The sequence below is a fragment of the Moschus berezovskii genome, chromosome 21, assembly GCF_049115385.1.
Source record: "Moschus berezovskii isolate FMDL1 chromosome 21, NW_MosBer_1.0, whole genome shotgun sequence".
In the NCBI taxonomy this organism is placed as follows: domain Eukaryota; kingdom Metazoa; phylum Chordata; class Mammalia; order Artiodactyla; family Moschidae; genus Moschus; species Moschus berezovskii.
Window position 1 is genome coordinate 63,484,451 of NC_142480.1, and position 22,908 is coordinate 63,507,358.

At 37.8% G+C, this 22,908-nt stretch overlaps 1 protein-coding gene across 9 annotated transcripts in view; it reads left to right on the forward strand.

Moving 5' to 3' along the window:
• Positions 1–22,908, forward strand: part of MEF2A (myocyte enhancer factor 2A) — a 201,386-nt gene that overhangs the window by 164,214 nt on the left and 14,264 nt on the right. For 4 of the 9 annotated variants that reach the window (XM_088829695.1, XM_055417699.2, XM_055417700.2 and 1 more), the window contains 2 exons: positions 5,113–5,300; positions 21,918–21,941. In XM_088829695.1, the coding sequence (XP_088685821.1) occupies positions 5,113–5,300; positions 21,918–21,941 (212 nt within the window). The remainder of the gene's footprint in view (positions 1–5,112; positions 5,301–21,917; positions 21,942–22,908) is intronic. The other 5 variants (XM_055417703.2, XM_088829694.1, XM_055417701.2 and 2 more) reach the window with 3 other exon arrangements.

A 22,908-nucleotide genomic window follows, 5' to 3' on the forward strand; every position in this document is an offset into this window, starting at 1 on the left:
TGCAGTTACCATCCACAGTGATTTTGGAGCCCAAGAAAATAAAATCTTCTCACTGTTTCCACTTTTCCCACATCTGTTTGCCATTAAGTGATGGGACTGGATGCCATCTTAGTTTTTTGAATGTTGAGTTTTAAGCCAACTTTTTCACTAGGCTCTTTAGTTCTCTTCAGTTTCTGCCTTTAAAGTGGTATCTGCCTATCTGAGGTTGTTGATATTTCTCCCAGAAATCTTGATCCCAGCTTGTGAGTCTTCCAGCCTGGCATTTCACATGATGTATTCTGCATATAAGTTAAATAAGCTGGGTGACAAATGCAGCCTTGACAATATGGTACCTCTTCAGTCATAAAATTATTATAGTATATTAGAGCATTCATTTGTTTTATTTTATATAAAATGATTTTGTGAGTATATTATATATGTTGTCCAAATAAAACCTGCTAGTTTTGCATGTATTATAAATTGTATACATTTATCATGGAGGCAATCTGCTTATTGAGTATGGTTTACTAAGTAAATTTCTCTACATAGAATTTCCATTTAATACTCAGGTAATGCTGTAATTCAGATGATTTGGGGAACTCTTTAACTTTGGGCCTATGTTCAAAGAACAAGCATAAAGTAGAATCACCAAAATCCCAAATTTCACTTTTCTAAAACATGTACAGAAAGAGAAAAAAATATACTGGAGTACAATGAGCTCAGTGAGATCTTGTAGTTGATTAGGGTTGAGTGAAGGTAATAAGGATTTGCATTACAGCAGAGGCAATGACACTTAAAAAGAAGAGATAGCTAAGGAGAAAGGGATTATAAAGAAAGACTAGCAAAGCTTGATAGCTCTGTGAAAGTGAGGATGGGTGGGATGGAGGAGACAGTAGAACAGTCATTTAAAACAGGTTGAGTTTGAAATGTCAGCAGCATATCTGGGGGAAAGTTCCCACCACATGGTTGTGTGTAGCCTGGAAATTAGGAAACACAAAGGAGAACTACAGATTTAAGAGTCATTTTTTTTTCCTGTGTATCCTGTTTTATTTTTATTTATTTTTTTTTATTTTACAATATTATATTGGTTGGTTTTGCCATACATTGACATGAATCCGCCCCGGGTGTACATGAGTTCCCCTTCCTGAGCCCCCCTCCCACCTCCCTCCTCCCTTTATCCTCCCTCTGGGTCATCCCCGCACACCAGCCCTGAGCATCCTGTAACATGCATCGACCCTGAACTGGCGATTCGTTTCACATATGACAACATACATGTTTCAATGCCATTCTCCCAAATCATCCCACCCTCACCCTCTCCCACAGAGTCCCAAAGACTGTTCTATACATCTGTGTCTCTTTTGCTGTCTCGTATACAGGGTTATCATTTGCATCTTTCTAAATTCCATATATATGCGTTAGTATACTATATTGGTGTTTTTCTTTGTGGCTTACTTCACTCTGTATAATAGGCTCTAGTTTCATCCGTCTCATTAGAACTGATTCAAATACATTCTTTTCAATGGCTGAGTAATATTCCATTAAGGCAGTGGTAGAAGCCATGGGGATGCATGAAGTCTCTAAAGGAGAAGGAGAATGTAGCCTTTCAGGGACTGTGCACTCAGAAGAGGTTTAGAGGGAATACAGAAGAACCTGAATCTCATGATTTTCTGTTTTAGATCCTAAGTGTTTAATGGACAGAATCCACGTTCTTCATCATATAGGAATTTTCATTGAATCAAGTAAAGAAGTCATCACCGATCTTAAAACCCATGGTCTTTTTAAATTTTAGAAACTTAATTTCTTTATACAAATGAGATAATTTTATAGACTTTAAATATATTTTCATTTATTTACTTTTATATTGAGTAATCTGCTGAAAGTTTGATTTTATGAAAAATTTGTCAACTATGACAGAGTTAACTATAAACCTTGCTTTGGATGAATTTTTCAGAATCTTTGGAGATTTTAAAAATCCCTTCCATTTCAGTTCAACTTCTCAGATAGAGTCATAGTAATAAGCCCTAGAAGAGTAGACCAGCCACGTCAGTGCAGTATTTCAGCTGATAAGATATTCTGAAATAGGAACCAGATTGATATAATTGAATGACTTGCCTTAGAGCTATAGCACCATAATTAAGATTGGCTTTGTCAACTTTGTAGAGGTATTCGTGTGTAGTGCTAAGCATTTTTGTCACAGTGGTATCAAGGCATAAGTTATCATAAAGCCTGAAAACACATTTTAATAAAAGTCACATTATATTGGGTTTATTCATTTAGAGTCAGTACTTTATTCCTAAATTTGTAGGCTGTGACAAGATGAGTTATATAACTTAAAAGTATATACTTCAAAAGTCTGTCCCAACAATATCTTCTTTTTGGTCATAAAAAGTGAACTGGAAGTAAGATGGCCTATGTTAGGTAGTATATCACTATACTCCACAAAATAACGAATGGTACATCTGTTTCAGTCTGGCAATTTACCAAATGCTTATTACATCATCTTGTTATCATCCACTGCAGACTCCGACTTCACACTCAGAAATATCGTGCTTTTAGGTCCCCTTTCATTCTTGTAATTTGATTCTCATGGAAAAAGTTAGTATTTCTTGATAATGCATTTTTCTAAATTATACCTTTGCATCATTTTATAATGTATTTGAGAGGAAATGCTGCTTTATCCTTCAGGTTTGAGTGCAAATCAAGTAAGAATCTATAGATTATCAGAGAAATTAAGAACACATATTCATGCCTTTTTTTAAGAGAAATATTTTTAATCTGTACTTATTAATGTTAATCTTCCATTCTGTTTGTTTCTATTAAACCTTCCTGCTATTGCATAAAATTATTTGATGAGCATTTTATATCCAGATGACTTGCTTAGCAGTTCAGTTCAGTCAGTCAGTTGTGTCAGACTTATTGTGACCCCATGTACTGCAGCATGCCAAGCTTCCCTGTCCATCACCAACTCCCAGAACTTGCTGAAACTCATGTCCATCAAGTTATTGATGCCATCCAACCATCTCATCCTCTGTTGTCCTCTTCTCTTCCTGCCTTTAGTCTCTCCCAGCATCAGGGTCTTTTCCAATGAGTCAGGTCTTCGCATCAGGTAGCCAGAGTTTTGGAGTTTCAGCTTCAGCATCAGTCCTTCCAATGAATATTCAGGACTGATTTCCTTTAGGATTGACTGCTTTGATCTCCTTTCAGTCCAAGGGACTCTTAAGGGTCTTCTCCAACACCACAGTTCAAAAGTATCAATTCTTCAGCGCTCAGCTTTCTTAATGGTCCAACTCACATCCATCCGTATATGACTATTGAAAAAACCATAGCTTTGACTATATGGACCTTTGTAGGCAAAATAATGTCTCTGCTTTTTAATATGCTGTCTAGGTTGGTCATAGCTTTTCTTCCAAGGAGCAAGCGTCTTAATTTCATGGCTGTAGTCACCATCTGCAGTGATTTTGAAGTCTCTCACCGTTTCCGTTGTTTCCCCATCTGTTTACCGTGAAGTGATTGGACCAGATGCCATGATCTTAATTTTCTGAATGTTGAGTTTTAAGCCAGCTTTTTCACTCTCCTCTTCCACTTTCATCAAGAGCCTCTTTAGTTCTTCTTTGCTTTCTGCCATAAGGGTGGTGTCATATGCATATCTGAGGTTATTGATATTTCTCCCGGAAATCTTGATTTCAGCTTGTGCTTCATCCAGCCCAGCATTTCACATGATGTACTCAGCCTATAAGTTAAATAAGCAGGGTGACAATATACAGCCTTGTTGTACTCCTTTCCTGATTTGGAACCAGTCTGTTCCATGTCCAGTTCTAACTGTTGCTTCTTGATCTGCGTACAGATTTCTCAGGAGGCAGGTAAGGTGGTGTGCTATTTCCATCTCTTAAAGAATTTTCCACAGTTTCTCACGATCCACACAGTCAAAGGCTTTTGCTTAGTCAGTAAAACAGAAGTAAATGTTTTTCTGGAACTCTCTTGCTTTTTTGTTGATCCAGTGGATATTGTCAATTTGATCTCTGGTTCCTCTGCCCTTTCTAAATCCAGCTTGAACATCTGAAAGTTCATAGTTAATGTACTGTTGAAGCCTACTTGGAGAATTTTGAGCATTACTTGGCTAGCATGTGAGAGGAGTGCAGTTGTGCAGTAGTTTGAACATCCTTTGGCATTGCCTTTCTCTGGGATTGGAATGAAAACTGACCTGTGGCCACTGCTCAGTTTTCCAAATTTGCTGGCATATTGAGTGTCTAAATCTTTTAGTATTTGAAATAGTTCAACTGGAATTCCATCACCGCTGCTAGCTTTGTTCATAGTGATGCTTCCTAAGTCCTGCTTGACTTCACATTCCAGGATGTCTGGCTCTAGGTTAGTGATCACACCATCATGGTTATCTGGGTCATGAAGATCTTTTGTGTATAGTTCTTTTGTGTATTCTTGCCACCTCTTCTTAATGTCTTCTGCTTCTGTCAGGTCCATCCTGTTTCTGTCCTTTATTGTGCCCATCTTTGCCTGAAATGTTCTCTTGGTATCTCTGATTTTCTTGAAGAGATGTCTAGTCTTTCCCATTCTATTGTTTTCCTCTATTTTTCTAATTCTTAAGGAAGTTAAAAAGTAGGAATTAGATGATTAAAGTTATAGAAATCACAAATACTTAATGAAGACCTGAGTGGCAGCTAAAGAAATAGAACAGCTCTAGGTAGAGCTGTAAAAAAAGAAGTACTTGGTGAAAATAAGCCTTTAGAACTGAGTGCTAAATAAGCTTCAGTTAAGGGGATGTCCTGAACTTAGTCGGAATGCCCTTGTTTTCTTGTGAGAATGAATGAATAGGTTGGTCTCAGGCATCTTCTTATATCCCCCATCATCTTGGTCCCTCAGTCAGAGAGACCCCTTCAGGAACATCTTGTGTTTCAAGTTTCTCTGAGCAGGTCCAAGTAGTAAGGCTGGAAACAAGTGGTGTTGTCTTAGTGTATTTCAGACTAGGTTGACTTTTTTTTTTTTTTGCTTATTCAAAGATAACATGGTTATGAGTATTATTATAAGATTCACTTGAAACCTGGGACTGAGGAAAACATATTTGTACCAAAGTATTTTAATGACTCGTTTCACGTAATGAATGAATTCCCTTTTTTCCAGGGAATGGATTTGTAAACTCAAGAGCTTCTCCAAATTTGATCGGAACTACTGGTGCAAATAGTTTAGGCAAAGTTATGCCTACAAAGTCTCCCCCTCCTCCAGGTGGTGGCAATCTTGGAATGAACAGTCGAAAACCAGATCTTCGAGTTGTCATCCCCCCTTCCAGCAAGGGCATGATGCCTCCACTGGTACGTTAAACCTTTCTTAAATTTAATTCTTTAAAACATGCATTTTATACATAGTATATGTTTCCCTTTGGAATTTTCTGTACTTCCATGGGATCTAGACCTTTTCCTAATGAGTATTTCAATTGGAAATTAGCATTTGAAGAGTCAAGTCTATTTTAAATACACAGAAACAGATTATGAAAAAACTGGAGATAAAACTACTTGATGGTTATTTAAAATTAAAGCTAAATATGGAGAAGTTATTACGTTAATTTTCATGTACTGGACTGGAATCTTTACTTAGAGATGTCATCCTCAATTTGATAAATTAAACTTAAGTACTTCTCTGTGCTTTTGCATAGTTTCAGTATCTTTAGCATATTCTTTTCTGTAATAAAAACTCTATTTGTTAGAAAGTTCTACATACAAAGAGAACTATTGTAGAATAGGAAAGAATGCATAAAAACTTCTGCTAGTAAGTTTTTTTGTTTACTCCTCAGATAACCTTCCCATTTAACTCTGTAAAGAATATAGGTCTTCTCATTCTAGCCCTTAACAATGTTCCAGCCTTGTTTGCTTTTGAATCCTGGGTCTATGAAGAAGGGGAGAATGTTTATCACCTTAGCTTTCTACAGAAAAAGTTATATATGCAAATTTTATCTGTCTGACTTCAAACAATCAATATGATGTGCCAGGTGGTCTTTCTACTATGCAGCTGCTGAACTTGCCATTTGATAGATTTTTAAGTAAAAGCAGTGCTATCAGGGTTTAGATAATTATTCTATACTGCATAATACTTTATGGATTCCCACATATCTTTATATGCATTGTATCATTTGAATCTCAAACTTGGCTAGGTAAGATAAGGAGACCAAGGGAAAGGTCAGTACTGGTTCAGCGTAGTGCAAAAGAGAGCCAGAACTGAAACTCATTAAGTCAAAAAGCAAAGTGTTTTTTTCATTCAGAGATACAGAAAACTGAAAACTTGCTCCCAGCCTTACACTAAAAAAATGTTGGACAAACAAGTTCATAGTTTTCCTTGAAAACATTGTAGTATTGAGATTTCAGGGCAACCAGCTGGCCCAGACTCTAGGGAGGGATAGATACTGCAGGGAGAGGACATTGGAGCACTGACTTATCTGGGCAAGACACAGATAATGAGTTAAGCTAGGGTGATTGGTGAATTGCTGGAGGCCAAATGTTCACTGACAGAGCTCTGTAAAACCTCTGGGATAGCGATATAGATCAAGTCTTAAGCTCTCTTGCAGAAAAAATTGGGAGTGTTCTCAAAAAATCTCTTTGGTATACAGCTGGGATAGGGGAAGAGCCACCACTACAATATGGGCAAAATGTTTTCTCTGGGTACTTCTATTTCACTCCTATGGAACAGGAGTCTTAATCTATGACGAGATGAACAACACAAATGGTCACCCTTAGGGGACTGGTGAATTCCCACTGTCCTGGGGCAGTAGAAAATGGAAATTCTATCAACCTGCGGTGAAGGAGAAGGAACGTGCCATAATCATGGCAGAATTTCTGAGAAGGCTGCAGCCTGATGCATAACACAAAGGAGAAGGTTTAAAACTGAGACTGTAACAGTTTTCTTTGGGGGAAAAAAGCAAAAATCCTCTAGCAAACCAGTCTCCCACTGCCCCCCGAGGCATTTGAGGCCTGTGTTAACTATACTAAGGGTAACAATATCAACAATGAAAAACAAACTCAGCCTAGTTCTTAATTAAATTAACTCAAACTCTGCACTAAAGGCCTGGCAGGAGGAAGACCTACTGTAAGTAAAAATCGCCCAAACTGAAATGTAAGCAGAAGTTGTCGCTATTCTCTGTCGTGTCTGACTCTTCCACCCCATGGACTGCAGCACACCAGGTTTCCTGTCCTTCATCATCTCCTGGAGTTTGCACAAACGCATGTCCATCGAGCCGGTGATGCCATCCAGCCATCTCATCCTCTCGCTCCCACTTTTCCTCCTGCCCTCAATCTTTCCCACCATCAGGGTTTTTTCTAATGAGTTGGGTCTTTGCATCAGGTGGCCAAAGTATTGGAGCTTCAGCATCAGTCCTTCCAGTGAATATTCAGGATTAATTTCCTTTAGGATTGACTGGTTTGATCTTTTTGCTGTCTAGGGGACTCTCAAGAGTCTTTTCCAGCACCACAGTTCAAAAGCATCAATTCCTTGGTGCTCAGCCTTCTTTATCATCTAACTCTCACACCCATGCATGACTGCTGGAAAAACCATAGCTTTGACTAGACGAACCTTTGTCAGCAAAGTGATATCTCTGCTTTTTAATATGCTGCCTACGTTTGTCATGGCTTTTCTTCAAGGAATAAGCGTATTTTAATTTCATGGCTGCAGTCAATGTCCACAGTGATTTTGGAGCCCAAGAAAATAAAATCTGTTGCTGTTTGCATTTTCCCCCATCTATTTGCTATGAAGTGATGGGACTGGATACCATGATCTTCGTGTTTTGAATGTTGAGTTTTAAGCCAACTTTTTCACTCTCCTCTTTCACCTTCATTGAGTGGCTCTTTAGTTCCTCTTCACTTCTGCCATCTACATATCTGAAATTATTTATTTCTCCCGGCAATCTTGATTCCAACTTGAGCCTCATCCAACTTGTCATTTCGCATGATGTGTAAATTAAATAAGCAGGGTGACAATATACAGCCTTGACGTACTCCTTTCCCAATTTGGAACCAGTCTGTTGTACCATGTCCAGTTCTAACTGTTGCTTCCTGACCTGCATACAGATTTCTCAGGAGGCAGATAAGGTGGTGGGGTATTCGCATCTCTTTAAGAATTTTCCAGTTTGTTGTGATCCACACAGTCAAAGGCTTTAGCGTAGTCAAGGAAGCAGAAGTAGATGTTTTTATGGAATTCCTGTGCTTTCTCTATGATCCAATGGATGTTGGCAGTTTGTTCTCTGGTTCCGCTGCCTTTTCTAAATCCAGTTTGTACATCTGAGGGTTTTCTCGTTTCACATACTGTTGAAGCCTAGCTTAAAGGATTTTGAGCACTACCTTGCTAGCATGTGAAATGTGTGCAATTGTGCAGTAGTTTGAACATTCTTTGGCATTGCCTTTCTTTGGGATTGGAATGAAAGCTGACCTTTTCCAGTCCTGTGGCAACTGCTGAGTTTTCTTAATTTGCTGGCATATTGAATGTAGCACTTTAACAGCATCATCTTTTCAGATTTGAAATAGTTCATTTGATATTCTATCACCTTCTTTAGCTTTGTTCATAGTAATGATTCCTGATGCCTGTGTAACTTCACACTCCAGGATGTCTTACAGTAGGTGAGTGATCATACCATTGTGGTTATCCAGGTCATTGAGACCTTTTTGTACAGTTCTTCTGTGTATTCTTGCCACCTCTTTTTAATCTCTTCTGCTTCTGTTAGGTCCATACTGTTTCTGTCCTTTAATGTACCCATCTTGCATGAAATATTCCTTGGTATCTCTTAATTTTCTTGAAGAGATCTCTAGTCTTTCCCATTCTGTTGTTTTCCTCTATTTCTTTGCATTGTTCACTTAAGAAGGCTTTCTTATCTCTGCTTGCTATTCTTTGGAACTCTGCATTTAGATGGGTATGTCTTTCCTTTTCTCCTTTGCCTTTCACTTCTCTTCTTTCCTCAGCTATATGTAAGGTCTCTTCAGACAACCATTTTGCTTTGTTTTATTTCTTTTTCTTGGGGATGGTTTTGGTCACTGCCTCCTGTACAGTGTTATAAAAATCTGTCCATAGAATTACCCAAACTGAAATGTAAAGAGATGGGTCAAAAGAAAACAAAAAACAAAGCAAACCTCCTCTCAACCTAGAATTCTTTACCCAGCAAAATTATCTTTCAAGATATGAAAAAGAAATAAAAACTTTCTCAGACAAAAATGTGGGAATTTATTGCCAAGAGACATACATACACTACAAAAAATTTTAAAGGATGTCCTTTGGAAGAAGGAATATGCTACCAGAAAATTCTTGGGTCTGCACAATAAATAAAAATAAAGAACAATGGAAATGGAATAAATGAAGATAAAAACAAAGTTAATTTTGTATTCCATTTTATAAATTTCCATTTTAGAACAGTTTTAAATTTATATAAAGATTGCAAAGATGGTACAGAAAGTTCCCATATGAGTCACACTCAGTTTCTCCTGTTACTAACAGATTAGTATTACAGCTAATGAGTCAGTGTTGATAAATTATTATAAAGTCCATTTATAAATTGTTTTAAAGTGCAGAGTATTCAAATACACTTAGTTTTTAACCTCATGTCTTTTTCTGTTCTGGAATCCAATCCAGGATACCATATCAAATAGTAGTATGTCTCGTAGACATAGTAGTGGACATAGTAGTCATGTCTTTTTAGGCTCTTCTTGTCTTTGATATTTATCTAAGACTTTACTTACTTTAATGACCTTGACAATTCTGAGAAGTACTGGTCAGATATGCTGTAGAATGCTCCTCAGTTGCAGTGTTTCTGATGTTTTCCTCATGGTTAGGCCAGTGTTACACATTTGAGGGAGGAAGGTCATGGAACTAATGTGCCCTTTTCACCACATTATATCAAGGGTGCATACTATCTCCATGACTGTTGATCACTTTGATCACCTTGCTGGTATAGTATTTCACTGGCTATTTTTTTCCCCCTTCCCATACTGCCCTCTTTGGAAGGAACTTACTGTGTGAGGCCCACATATAAGGAATGGAGGTTATATTCCACCTCTTTTAGGGCAGATTATACACATACATTATTTGGAGTTCTTCTGCACAGGTCACTTATTGTTCTCTCTCATTTAATCATTTATTTATATTAATATGAACTCATGTACATTGATTTTATACTTTGGGTTATAATAGTACTAAATTTTGTTAATATATGATTCTACCAGTACTGGTTTATTCTGTTGCTCAAATTGTTCCAGCTTTAGCAATTGAGGACTATTCACTTGGTTCCTGTCCCCTTTTATATAGCCTTGTTGTTGTGGGGTTTTTTTAGAGGGGGAAAAGGTAGGGGAGTTACTGTTTTACTTTCTGGTTACTTTGGAATGCTTCAGGGTCATCTGTGTATTTTCTGCTCCAGTTCTACAATCAGGCATTTCTCTGAAGAACCTTGGCCTTTTTTTGGAGAATGTTATTAGAAACGAAGATCTGGCTGTTTTCCCTCTTCAGTTCAATTCAGTTGCTCAGTCGTGTCCAACTCTTTGCAACCCCATGAATCACAGCACACCAGGCCTCCCTGTCTATCACCAACTCCCAGAGTTCACTCAAACTCATGTCCATCGAGTCGGTGATGCCATCTGGCCATCTTATTCTCTGTCGTCCCCTTCTCCTGCCCCCAATCCCTCCCAGCATCAGGGGCTTTTCCAGTGAGTCAACTTGTCGCATGAGATGGCCAAACTATTGGAGTTTCAGCTTTAGCATCAGTCCTTCCAGTGAACACCCAGGACTGATCTCCCCTAGAATGGACTGGACTCTCAAGAGTCTTCTCCAGCACCATATTTCAAAAGCATCAATTCTTCTCCGATCAGCTTTCTTCACAGTTCAACTCTCACATCCATACATGACCACTGGAAAAACCATAGCCTTGACTGGACGGACCTTTGTTGGCAAAGTAATGTCTCTGCTTTTTAGTATGCTATCTAGGTTGGTCATAATTTTCCTTCCAAGGAGTAAGCATCTTTTAATTTCATGGCTGCAGTCAGCATCTGCAAAGATAGTTGACTCTAAAGCAAAAGAAGTGACAGTGACTTTTGTGTTTACAGCACATGTAGAAATAAAATATATTAATATTAAGTTGGTGAAAAAGTAATTGTGGTTTTGGATCATGAATTTTATATCATTATAACTAGGCTCAAACATCTTTATTAATCAAAAGAAGAATAACTATAATCAACACATTTTTGCCAAGAAGAAATATGTTTATTTATTCCTATAGCATGAAAATCCATGCTTTGGGATTCAGCGAACTCCTGGAAAGCATTTTCTGCCTTTTGCTGGTTGTGGAAGCATTTTCTCTGCAAGAAGTTGTCAAGATGCTTAAAGAAGTGGTAGTTGGTTGGCAAGAGATCAAGTGAATATGGTGGATGAGGCAAAACTTTGTAGCCCTATTCATTCAACTTTTGAAGTGTTGATTTTGCAATGTGTGGTCAGATGTTGTCATGGAGGAAAATTGGGCCCATTCTGTTGACCAATTTCAGCTGTAGGCATTGCAGTTTTTGATGCATCTCATTGATTTGCTGAACATACTTCTCACATGTAATTGTTTCATCAGGATTCAGAAAACCATAGTAGATAAGACAGGCAGCAAACCACCAAACAGTGACTGTGATCTTTTTTTGGTACAAGTTTGGCTTTGGGAAGTGCTTTGGAGCTTCTTCTCAGGCTAACCACTGAACTTGTCATATAAAATCCACTTTTCGTCATACATCACAGTCCCATCAAGCAATAGTTCATCATTGCTGCGTAGAATAAAAGAAGGTGACACTTCAAAATGACAGTTTCTTTTATTGTTCAGTCGGCTCCTGTAGCACTCATTTATCGAGCTTTTGTACCTTTCCAGTTTGCTTTAAATGCCAGCCGACTGTAGAATGGTCAGTGTTGAATTACTTGGCAACTTCTGCTGTAGTTGTAAGAGGATCAGCTTTGATGATCCTCTCACGTGGTCATTGTCAGTTTCTGATGGCTGGCCACTGTGCTCCTCACCTTCAAGGCTTTCTCTCCTTTGCAAAACTTCTTCAACCATCACTGCCCTGTACGTTTGTTAACAGTTCCTGGGCCAAATGTGTTGTTGATACTGCAAGTTGTCTTTGCTGCTTTATGATCCATTTTAAACTTGAATAAGAAAACTGCTTGAATTTGCTTTTTGTCTAACATCATTTCTCTAGTCTAAAATAAATGTAAACAGCAAGTACTAAGTTATTATGGAGGAGGAAACGGCAATTCACTCCAGTATTCTTGCCTGGAGAATTCCATGGACAGAGGAGCCTGGCAGGCTCCATGGTCACAAAGAGTCGAACATGACTGTGATTAACACACACACAAAGTAAGTCATTAGCAAAAAAATGAAGTGAGAATTGTACATTAAAATGATGTATGACATAACCACATTTATTTAAGAATGTATTCGAGTATCAAACAGCAAAGTTCAACAGTGCGAAACCACAATTACTGTTGTACCAGTCTAATTTTGGCCACCTCATGTGACGAGCTGACTCACTGGAAAAGACTCTGATGCTGGGAAAGGTTGGGGCGGGAGGAGAAGGGGACGACAGAGAATGAGATGGCTGGATGGCATCACCGACTCGATGGACATGAGTTTGAGTGAACTCCAGGAGCTGGTGATGGACAGGGAGTCCTGGCGTGCTATGATTCATGGGGTCGCAAAGAGTCGGACACGACTGAGCGACTGAACTGAACTGAATATGATGACAGAGCAGAGAATTATAAATATACTTTTATAGGTCTTTACACATGATGAGGTATACATTTGAAGGTTAACTCAAATTAACTGAAAGTATATATTGTAAACCCTAGTAAAACTACAGGAAATAAAAAGAGGTATAAATGATGAGTCAATAGAGATAAAATGGAAATACAAAATATGCTGCAATATCCCAGAAGTGGGAGAAAGGTCAAAAAATAAAGAACAGATGAAGCAAATGCAATATAGCTAGCAAGATTGTAGATTTTAATCCAACTATACAAGTAAACATGTATAGACAAAATGTTAAAGACATTTAATGTTAAAGACATTTAACATTAACATCAGTTAAAAGACAAAATGTCAGATTGGTTTTTAAAAAAAATAAAAAGGTCATACTATACAATATCTGTAAGGACCCCACTTTAAATATAAAGACATAGGTAAAAAGATGGAGAAAAATATACTATGCAAACATTAGCCAAAATAAAGCTAGTACAGCCATATTAAGTTCAAACAATGAAGACTTCACAATAAGAAATATTATCAAGGATAAAGAAGAATATTTGCTGACAAATATTTGCCAACAAAGGTCTGTCTAGCCAAAGCTATGGTTTTTCCAGTAGTCACGTATCGATGTGCAAGTTGGGCCATAAAGCTGAGTACCGAAGAGTTGATGCTTTTGAACTGTGGTGTTGGGGAAGACTCTTGAGAGTCCCTTGGACTCATATTGGACTGCAAAGAGATCAAACCAGTCAATCCTAAAGCAAATCAGTCCTGAATATTGGAAGGACTGATGCTGAAACTTCAGTACTTTGGCCACCTGATGTGAAGAACTGACTCATTGGAAAAGGCCCTGATGCTGGGAAAGACTGAAGGCAGGAGGAGAAGGAGATGACAGAGGTTGAGGTGGTTGGATGGCATCACCAACTTGATGGACATGAGTTTGAGCAAGCTCCAGGAGTTGGTGATGGACAGGGAAGCCTGGCGTGCTGCAGTTCATGGGGTCACAAAGAGTTGGACGTGCCTGAACGACTGAACTGAACTGAAAGAAGAATATTACATATTCCAAGAAATATCTTTAATGTGTATGCATCTAACAGTAAACATTCAAAATACAGAAAGCAAAGATGATACAACTAAAAAGTGAAAGAGAAAAATCCATATTATAGTTGGAACATTCAACATTCTTCTCTCAGTAGTTGATAGAACAAGTGGGCAGCAAATTCAGTTAAGGATCTGCGTGACTGAGAAATATTCAACCAGCCTGATGTAAGAGACATTTATAGAACCCTTCACTTTGCATAGCAGAACATACATTTCTTCTTTAGGGTACTTGCAACATGCAGCAGGGTATCCTGTTACATGAAACAAACCTCAGCAAATTTCAAAGAATTGAAATCATATGGCTTACAGTCTCTAACCATAAGAAAATCAATAACAGAAAGACAACAGGAAAACCTCCACATATAGAAATTAAAGAACATGTTTTTAAAATCTCATGGGTCAAAGAGAAATATCAAGAGAAATTTTGAAATCTATAGCATATCAGAATTTTGGAGACCAACGAGGAGGAGTGTTGAGAGGGGAAATTCAAAGCATTTATATTAGAAAAGAGGAAGGTCCCAAATCAGTAAGCTTTTACTTTAGAGAGAAAAAAAGAGCAAACTTAACCAAAAGGAACCAGAAGAAAAGAAAAAAATGAGCAGAAATTAATGAAACTTAAAACAGTAGAGAAAAGGAGTGAGACCAAAGACTGATTCTAAGTTTATCACTATAATTTACCATGTTAAAAGAATTCAACTTTTATTCATAATAAAAATAACTTTCACCAAACTAGAAGAAGAAAGGAATTTTTTTTTAACCTAATGAAGACTGTTTTCAGAAATCCTACAACTAATATATTTAATAAGGGGAAACTTCAGTCTTTTAGTAAAATAATATTAGAAACTAGACAGTGATGTTTTATTCTCATCAGTCATATTCAAAATTATACTGGAAGTCCTGGATGAGGCAGTAAGGCAAAAAAATTAAATGCATACATACTGGGAAGGAAGAAATTAAACATTATTCATAAAAGATATAATATGTAGAAAAGCATAAAGAACCTACCAAAAAATCTTTCAGTGGAAGTTTCATATTGGAATATGAAATTTTAAAATATCATTTAAACATTACTCAAAAAATACCTACAAATCTAACCATATGATTTTCATGCTAAAACTATGCAAGACTGTTGAAAGAAATCAAGAGCCAAATACATTGTTTTCAGTTGCTAAGTTGTCTCCAACTCTTTTATGACCCCATGGACTATAGCCAACCAGGCTCCTCTGTCCATGTGATTTTCTAGGCAAGAATACTGAGGTTGGTTGCCATTTCCTTCTCCATGGGATCTTCCCAACCTAAGGATCAAACCCACATCTTCTGCATTGAAGGCAGATTCTTTACCACTGAGCCACCAGGGAAACCTATGTCAAGATGTTATTCCTTCCTAAATTTGTTGGAAGATTAAACACAACCATGGTTTATATCACAGCACAGATTTTTGTAGGTATCAGCAAACCAGTTCTAAAATATGTATGGAAAGGCAAAGGAACTACAGTAGCCAGTACAGTTTTGAAAGAGAACAAAATAGACTAACACTTCCTGGTTTCAAGGCCTTGTGTAAAGCTACAGTAACGAACGTGTGGGGGGCTTCTCTGGTGGTCCGATGGCTGAGACTCTATGCTTCCAATGCAGGGGGCCTGGGTTCAATCCCTGGTCAGGGAACTAGATCCCATGTGCTGCAACGAAGACCTGGCATAGCCCAATAAATTAAAAAAAAAATTTTCTATGTGTGGTACTGGCAAAAAGATAAGCACCATAGGTCAAAGAGAGCCCAGAAAATATATTCAATTGGTTTTTTACAAAGGTCATAAGGCAATTCAGTGGAGTAAGGATAGTCAGTACAACTAATGGTGCTGTAGCAATTTAGCGTCAGTATGCAAAAACAGAATCTCAAAGTCTGATTCATACCTTATACAAAAGTTAACTCAAAATGTATTATAGATCCAAATGTAAAACACAAAACTGTGACACTTAGAAGAAAACATTAGAGAATTACACCAAAAGCATAATCCATAAAAAAATGGATATATTGCTATTTATCAAAGTTTAAGATTCACTCCATCAAAAGGCCCTGTTCAGAGAATAAAAAACCAGTCTACAGATTAGGAGAGAATATTTAAAAAATCACCGATCTAGTAGAAGACTTGTATCCAGAATGATACAACTACGTACCTGTTAGAGTGGCTAAAATTACAAAAACAAAACCAGAAAAACTATAAGTGCCAAGTTCTGGCAAGGATGCAGAGCAACAAGAATTCTCATGTATTCCTACTTAGAATGCAAAATAGTAGGCCCACTTCAGAAAGCAGTTTGGCAACTTCTTATAACGTTAAATATGTATTTGTCATACAACCCAACAGTCTTGCTTCTAGAGAATTTACTCAAGTGAATTGAAAACCATGCTTACACAGAAACTGTATTTTTCACTAATTTCCCCCAAAGAAAACAACAGAAATAACCTTCCAGCAGCTGAATGCATATACATACTATGGTACATCTGCAGAAAGGAATATTGCTCAGCAATAAAAAAAAAAAAAGGATGAATTTAATTCACAACAATATAAATACTTTGGCCATCTCATGCGACCAGTTGACTCACTGGAAAAGACTCTGATGCTGGGAAGGATTGGGGGAGGGAGGAGAAGGGGATGACAGAGAATGAGATGGCTGGATGGCATCACCGACTCGATGGACGTGAGTTTGAATGAACTCCGGGAGTTGGTGATGGACAGGGACGCCTGGCGTGCTGTGATTCATGGGGTCGCAAAGTCGGACACGACTGAGTGACTGAACTGAACTGAAATGAATTTTGCTAATTGAAAGAAGCCAGATCCAAAAGATATGATTACATTTATATTTCATTCTAGATAATGCAGAATAGATAAGTAGTTGCCAGGGGTAGGGAGAGAAGTTGATTATAAAAGGAGTAGTATAGGGAATGTTTGAGGGGATGTGATACTGTATTGTTGGATACATGAATCTATACTTTTGATAAAACCTACAGAACTACACAATACAGAGTGATTTTTTTAAACTATATGCAGTTAAATCAACCAGGATTCCAGGGGAACCCAAGATGAAATACATGAATAATTATTAAAAATGAGTGATATGGAAGGGGATGAACTGGTCTAAATAACTTTGGAAACTATTGCTCAAGATGGTAAATTTGTTACACACACACACCCTTAAATAAGTGAATACTATACATTGTAGATAAAGCCAGGTTTTTTGAGAAATAAAGTTTCAGTTAAGCAAGGTGAATGAGAAGGTTATAATGAACCCTATTTTTCTGGATTGTAATTGGAGGCTTCAGTATAAATGTATTTTTTAACATATGTACAGATAGATACAAAAGTATAGATGTGTGTACACATGAATTCGAATACATCTGATATTTCCTAGCTCTGACTGCTGCTGCTGCTAAGTCACTTCAGTCGTGTCCGACTCTGTGTGACCCCATAGATGGAAGCCCACCAGGCTCCCCCATCCCTGGGATTCTCCAGGCAAGAACACCGGAGCGGGCTGCCATTTCCTTCTCCAATGTGTGAAGGTGAAAAGTGAAAGTGAAGTTGCTCAGTCGTGTCCGACCCATAGCGACCCCACGGACTGCAGCCTACCAGGCTCCTCCATCCGTGGGATTTTCTAGGCAAGAGTACTGGAGTGGCTTGCCATTGCCTTCTGAGTCTTAAATCAATGATACCCAGGAACTGAGCACACCTAGCTCTCAAGGTCCAAGTTTCTAAACACCATTCTCCAATGAAAGGAATCAAGCCTCCTTGGAGAAGTGATTGATTGTAGAACTAGGGCCAGGAAAATATACAGTGATCCAGAGGTGCCAGCAGATAAGGAAATATATGTCGAGTCACAGGAACCAACCTTTCAGAGGAGCTCCCAATGGCCAGATGTAGAATAATTTAAACAACAAAATAAATAATAATATTATTAGATTATAACACAAAGAATAAAAAATAGTGAGACTGTTACTTAGTGACTGAATAAATAAATGGAGGAGGGACAGCTCTTCCTTAGGAATTTTAATCAATGCACGTAGAAAGTTTTGCTTACAAGAAATGGGGGACAGAAAGGCCTCTGTGCCTGGGAGCCCCACAGGGCCCTACTTGGTTTCAGTCTCCTCACAAAAATTAACTCAAAATGGATCCAGACCAAATTTTTTAAATGCAAAACTCTAATATTCTTAGACAATAATAAATGAGAAAACCTAAATGACCTTGGGTATGGTGATGCATTTTTGGATATAACACTATAGGCATGATCCACACAAGAAATAATTGCAAAAGATGTCAAGAGAATGAGAAGACCAGCCAAAGACTGGGAGAAAATACTTAAAAACGACACTTCCAATAATGGGTGTTCATTGGAGGGACTGATGCTAAAGCTGAAACTGCAATACTTTGGCCACCTCATGCGACGAGTTGACTCACTGGAAAAGACTCTGATGCTGGGAAAGGTTGGGGGCGGGAGGAGAAGGGGACGACGGAGAATGAGATGGCTGGATGGCATCACCAACTCTGTGGACATGAGTTTGAGTGTACTCCGGGAGTTGGTGATGGACAGGGAGGCCTGGCGTGCTGTGATTCATGGGGTCGGGGAGAGTCGGACACGACTGAGCGACTGAACTGAACTGAACTGAACTGAACCCAAAATATACAAAGAACTCTTTAAGACTCAACAATAAGAAAATAACTCAGTTATAAAATGGGCCAAAGACCTTAACAGACATCTCACCAAAGAAGATGAACAGATGAAAAATAAACGTATGAAAAGACATTCCACATCATATATTAGGGCAATGCAAAGTAAACAACAATGATATACTACTACATGCATGTTAGAATGGCCAAAATCTGGAACACTGAGAACACTAATGCTGGTGAGTTTGTAGAACAATAGGACTGTCACAAATTGCTGGTGGGAATGCCAAATGGTAAGCCACTTTGGAAGACAGGTGACATCTTACAAAACTGCTGCTGCTAAGTCGCTTCAGTCGTGTCCAACTCTGTGCGACCCCACAGACGGCAGCCCACCAGGCTCCTCTGTACCTGGGATTCTCCAGGCAAGAATACTGAAGTGGGTTGCCATTTCCTTTTCCAATGCATGCATGCATGCTAAGTCGCTTCAGTCATGACCAACTCTGCCGCAGCCCACCAGGCTCCTCTGTCCACAGGATTCCTTAGGCAAGAATATTGGAGTGGGTTGCCATTTCCTTCTCCACTTACAAAACTAAGCATACTTTTACCATATGATCCAGCAATCACACTCATTGGTATTTACCTGCATAAAAACCTGCACATGGATGTTATAGCAGCTTTATTCATAATTGTCAAAACTTGGAAGCAACCAAGATGTTCTTCAATGGGTAACTGGATAAACTGTGGTACATCCAGACAACGGAGTACTTTTCAGTGCTAAAAGAAATAAGTGATTGAGCCATAAAAAGAAATGGAGGAAAATTAAATACATGTTACTAAGTGAAAGAAGCCAATCTGAAAAGGCTACATGCTGCATGATTCCAACTATATATGACATTCTGGAAAAGGCAAAACTTTTTTTTTTAGTAAAAAGATCAGGGGTTGGAGGAAGGGAGGGATAAATAGGCAAAGCATGGAGCATTTTAGTGCAGTGAAACACTCTGATATTATAATGGTGGATACATTTGAACAAACCCATAGAATATGCAACACCAGGAATGAACCCTGATGTAAACTAGGGATGTAGGGTGATAATGGTAACAAATGTACCACTTTGGTAACTGGGAAAGCTATGTGTATGTGAGAGCAGGGAGTTTATGGAAAATCTCTGTGTATGCCCCTCAGTTTTGCTGTCAGCCTAAACTGCTCAAAAAATAAAGGTTTAAAGAAAAAAATAACAAAATAAATAATAATATTATTGGATTATAACACAATTAAAAAATAGACTTACTTAGTGATTGAATAAATAAATGTAGAAGGGACAGCTCTTCGTTAGAGAAGAATTCTAATCAATGCATGTAGAAAGAATGAGAGAAATGGCAAATCACCACTATAATACGACAGTGCGACAGTGCCAGACCTTGAAGGCAAGGTCAATGGATGAGTGCTAAAGTTAGCAAAAATTTAAGGAGAAACAGGATGTTTAATAAATCTCAGAATGTTACTGTGCAAATAATCATTGATTCAGTTCAGTTCAGTTCAGTTCAGTCGCTCAGTCGTGTCCGACTCTCCGCGACCCCATGAATCACAGCACGCCAGGCCTCCCTGTCCATCACCAACTCCCGGAGTACACTCAAACTCATGTCCACAGAGTCGGTGATGCCATCCAGCCATCTCATTCTCCGTCGTCCCCTTCTCCTCCCGCCCCCAACCTTTCCCAGCATCAGAGTCTTTTCCAGTGAGTCAACTCGTCTCATGAGGTGGCCAAAGTATTGGAGTTTCAGCTTTAGCATCAGTCCCTCCAATGAACATCCAGGATTGATCTCCTTTAGAATGGACTGGTTGGATCTCCTTGCAGTATAAGGGACTCTCAAGAGTCTTCTCCAACACCACAGTTCAAAAGCATCGATTCTTCGGCGATCAGCTTTCTTCACAGTCCAACTCTCACATCCATACATGACCACGGGAAAAACCATTGAAAAGAAAAATAGTGATTTTTTTATAGTGGAGAATCCTAGTCATTTGGTTCATCTTTCAGGAACTGAATGTGGAATACTGCCATTATCCTTCAGAAATAAAAACTATAAGAAGTTTCTTTTAAGGCATAAAAATATGTTTATAAGAATTGTAATAAACTACACAATTGATGGACAAACTACAAGTTTGACATTTAGCAACTTGTCAGTTACCTTGGTCTTTTTTAAGAGTTCATGAAGCATCTTTGGGCAATTTTAAAATCTGCCCCAGAAACTATTAGTGTTCACACTGTTATCCCTGTAAGTTAAAGTGAAAACAATACACACACACCCTCAGTATTTTGTTGTGTCTTAACAGTAGGAGATGGGTGAAGATACCTATAACAAAACAGTTGAAGAGGATTTTGCCACGTTTGAAACAGCAGTTTATAGTCCAGGTAGTTATTTTTCAGAGTCAGTAATGAGCCTCACTCCTGTTTCACACTGTTGTCTGCAGATAAACCTGCTTTCAGATTGGGACTTCATGTTATCACTGATGCTTATAAAGATACCTTTCGCAGATTGACAGAGAAGTTTGACTTACTCAAGTAAAATAATTTTTAAAAACTAGTTGGATTATTCTAGCTTATTAATATTTTTAGATGTGTAGAAAGAAAAGGAGCAATATGTTTCATTCATCTCTTTTCTGTATGATTTATCGGTTCATTTCTCCTCTCATTTTCTTTATTTAGGTGATTTATCATTCATTTCTCCTCTCATTTTCTTTATGTGGCTTTTCTCCATTGAAATTATTATACTCATTTGAAAATTGTATTTGCAAATGATAAATATATAAATTTGTAAAACTGTTATACTTACTAACAAATATTTGAGTTCTTATTGTTTCATAATACTGTGTTAGTTACTGTGGGATAAAAGAAAACAAAATAATTTCTGCCCACCACAGAATTTAATTAAGATAAATGTACATGTGTAACCAGGTAGGGTAGGGATGGAAGGATTTAGATGTAAGTATTGATCAAATTCCAGGAGATGGTGAAGGACAGGGAAGCCTGGTGTGCTGCAGTTCATGGGGTCACAAAGACTTGGACACAACTTAGCGTCTGAACAAACAAAAACAAAAAAATAGTGTTAGCGTTCTCCAGATTCCAAACAGAAACTAGTTTCATGATTAGGAAATCCTTTTATATGCTATCACAGCATGGCATAAGAGCAGAACAAACTGGGGTAGAAGGATCTTTAAATCCTAGTCCTAGAGAATTTAAAAGAATCTTTCCTGTCTTTTGAAGTCAGCTACAGGTACAGAGACAATAAATAATGTATATTTGTACTCACTGCCTATATAATCATCTCTTTAGATTTCCAAACAACTCGTAGTGTTCAGATAACATGTTTTTCTAAAGAAGTATTTTATATTCAAGTACTAACAGTCTTAGTAACTCTCTTATTCCTCTTATGTGCTGAGTGCAGTCGGAGGAAGAGGAATTGGAGTTGGTGAGTGCGGGTTTCTACTTGAATGGAATTGAAAAAGATATGGAAAGTACTAATTCTTTTCAGTGTTTTTATCTGAGTAATGTTCCCTTTGTTACACAGTTTTTTTTTTCTTGATGTTAAATACTGTCCGAACAGTTTGAATAACTGAACCAAGCACTGGTACTGCAGAATGTGGTTTTTCTACTCATAATTATATATCTTGACCTGTTTTATTTGTTCTGGAAACTTTGGAATAGAGCCTTTATAAACAATAGCTGTCCATGATCACAAGACATGTTAAAGAATTTTTTAAGGAAAGATATAAAATACTTTATATAGTTCCCCCAAATTATTAACATATTTTTAGAAAATGACTTCACCCTCACAGTTCCTCAGATTGTAACACACTGTCTTGTGTTGTTTCTCTTTCTTTCAAAAAGATTACATCATTTTTGGTGAGGTCACCTTTTTCACAGAGTTAGAATTATTTCATCCTGCATGAGACAATCTGAACCACAAGGGGGTTCCCTGTTTATCAAAACGAATGTCTTTAATTGAACATACACAAACTTCCTTTTTTTCTATCAGAAGATATTCTGTCCTTAATAGTAGCTGTTACTTTTTTTCAAAAACAAATGATTTCTATTGGCTTTTCTTCTGGAAAATAAATTTGACTAAAAATAACTCAGTTGCTCTATTTCTTTGGGAACTAAAACTCAAACCTTACAGAACTGATCTTCTGATTTTGAAGTCAGCTGCTAATTAGGTGACTTTAAGGGAACTAAAGACTTGAAAATGTTTAGTTTTTAGCATGGACAGGGGTTTAGATTGCATGAGAGCATGGGGGAAAGACATCTGTTCGTTTTACATTTTATTATTACATATATATGCATGCTGGTGTGTTTTGCACAATTTATTTCTTTCCAAATAAGGTTGTCTGTGCTCTGTCCTTAAAATTAGAGATTCTTCTTTAACTTTGTGATCACTC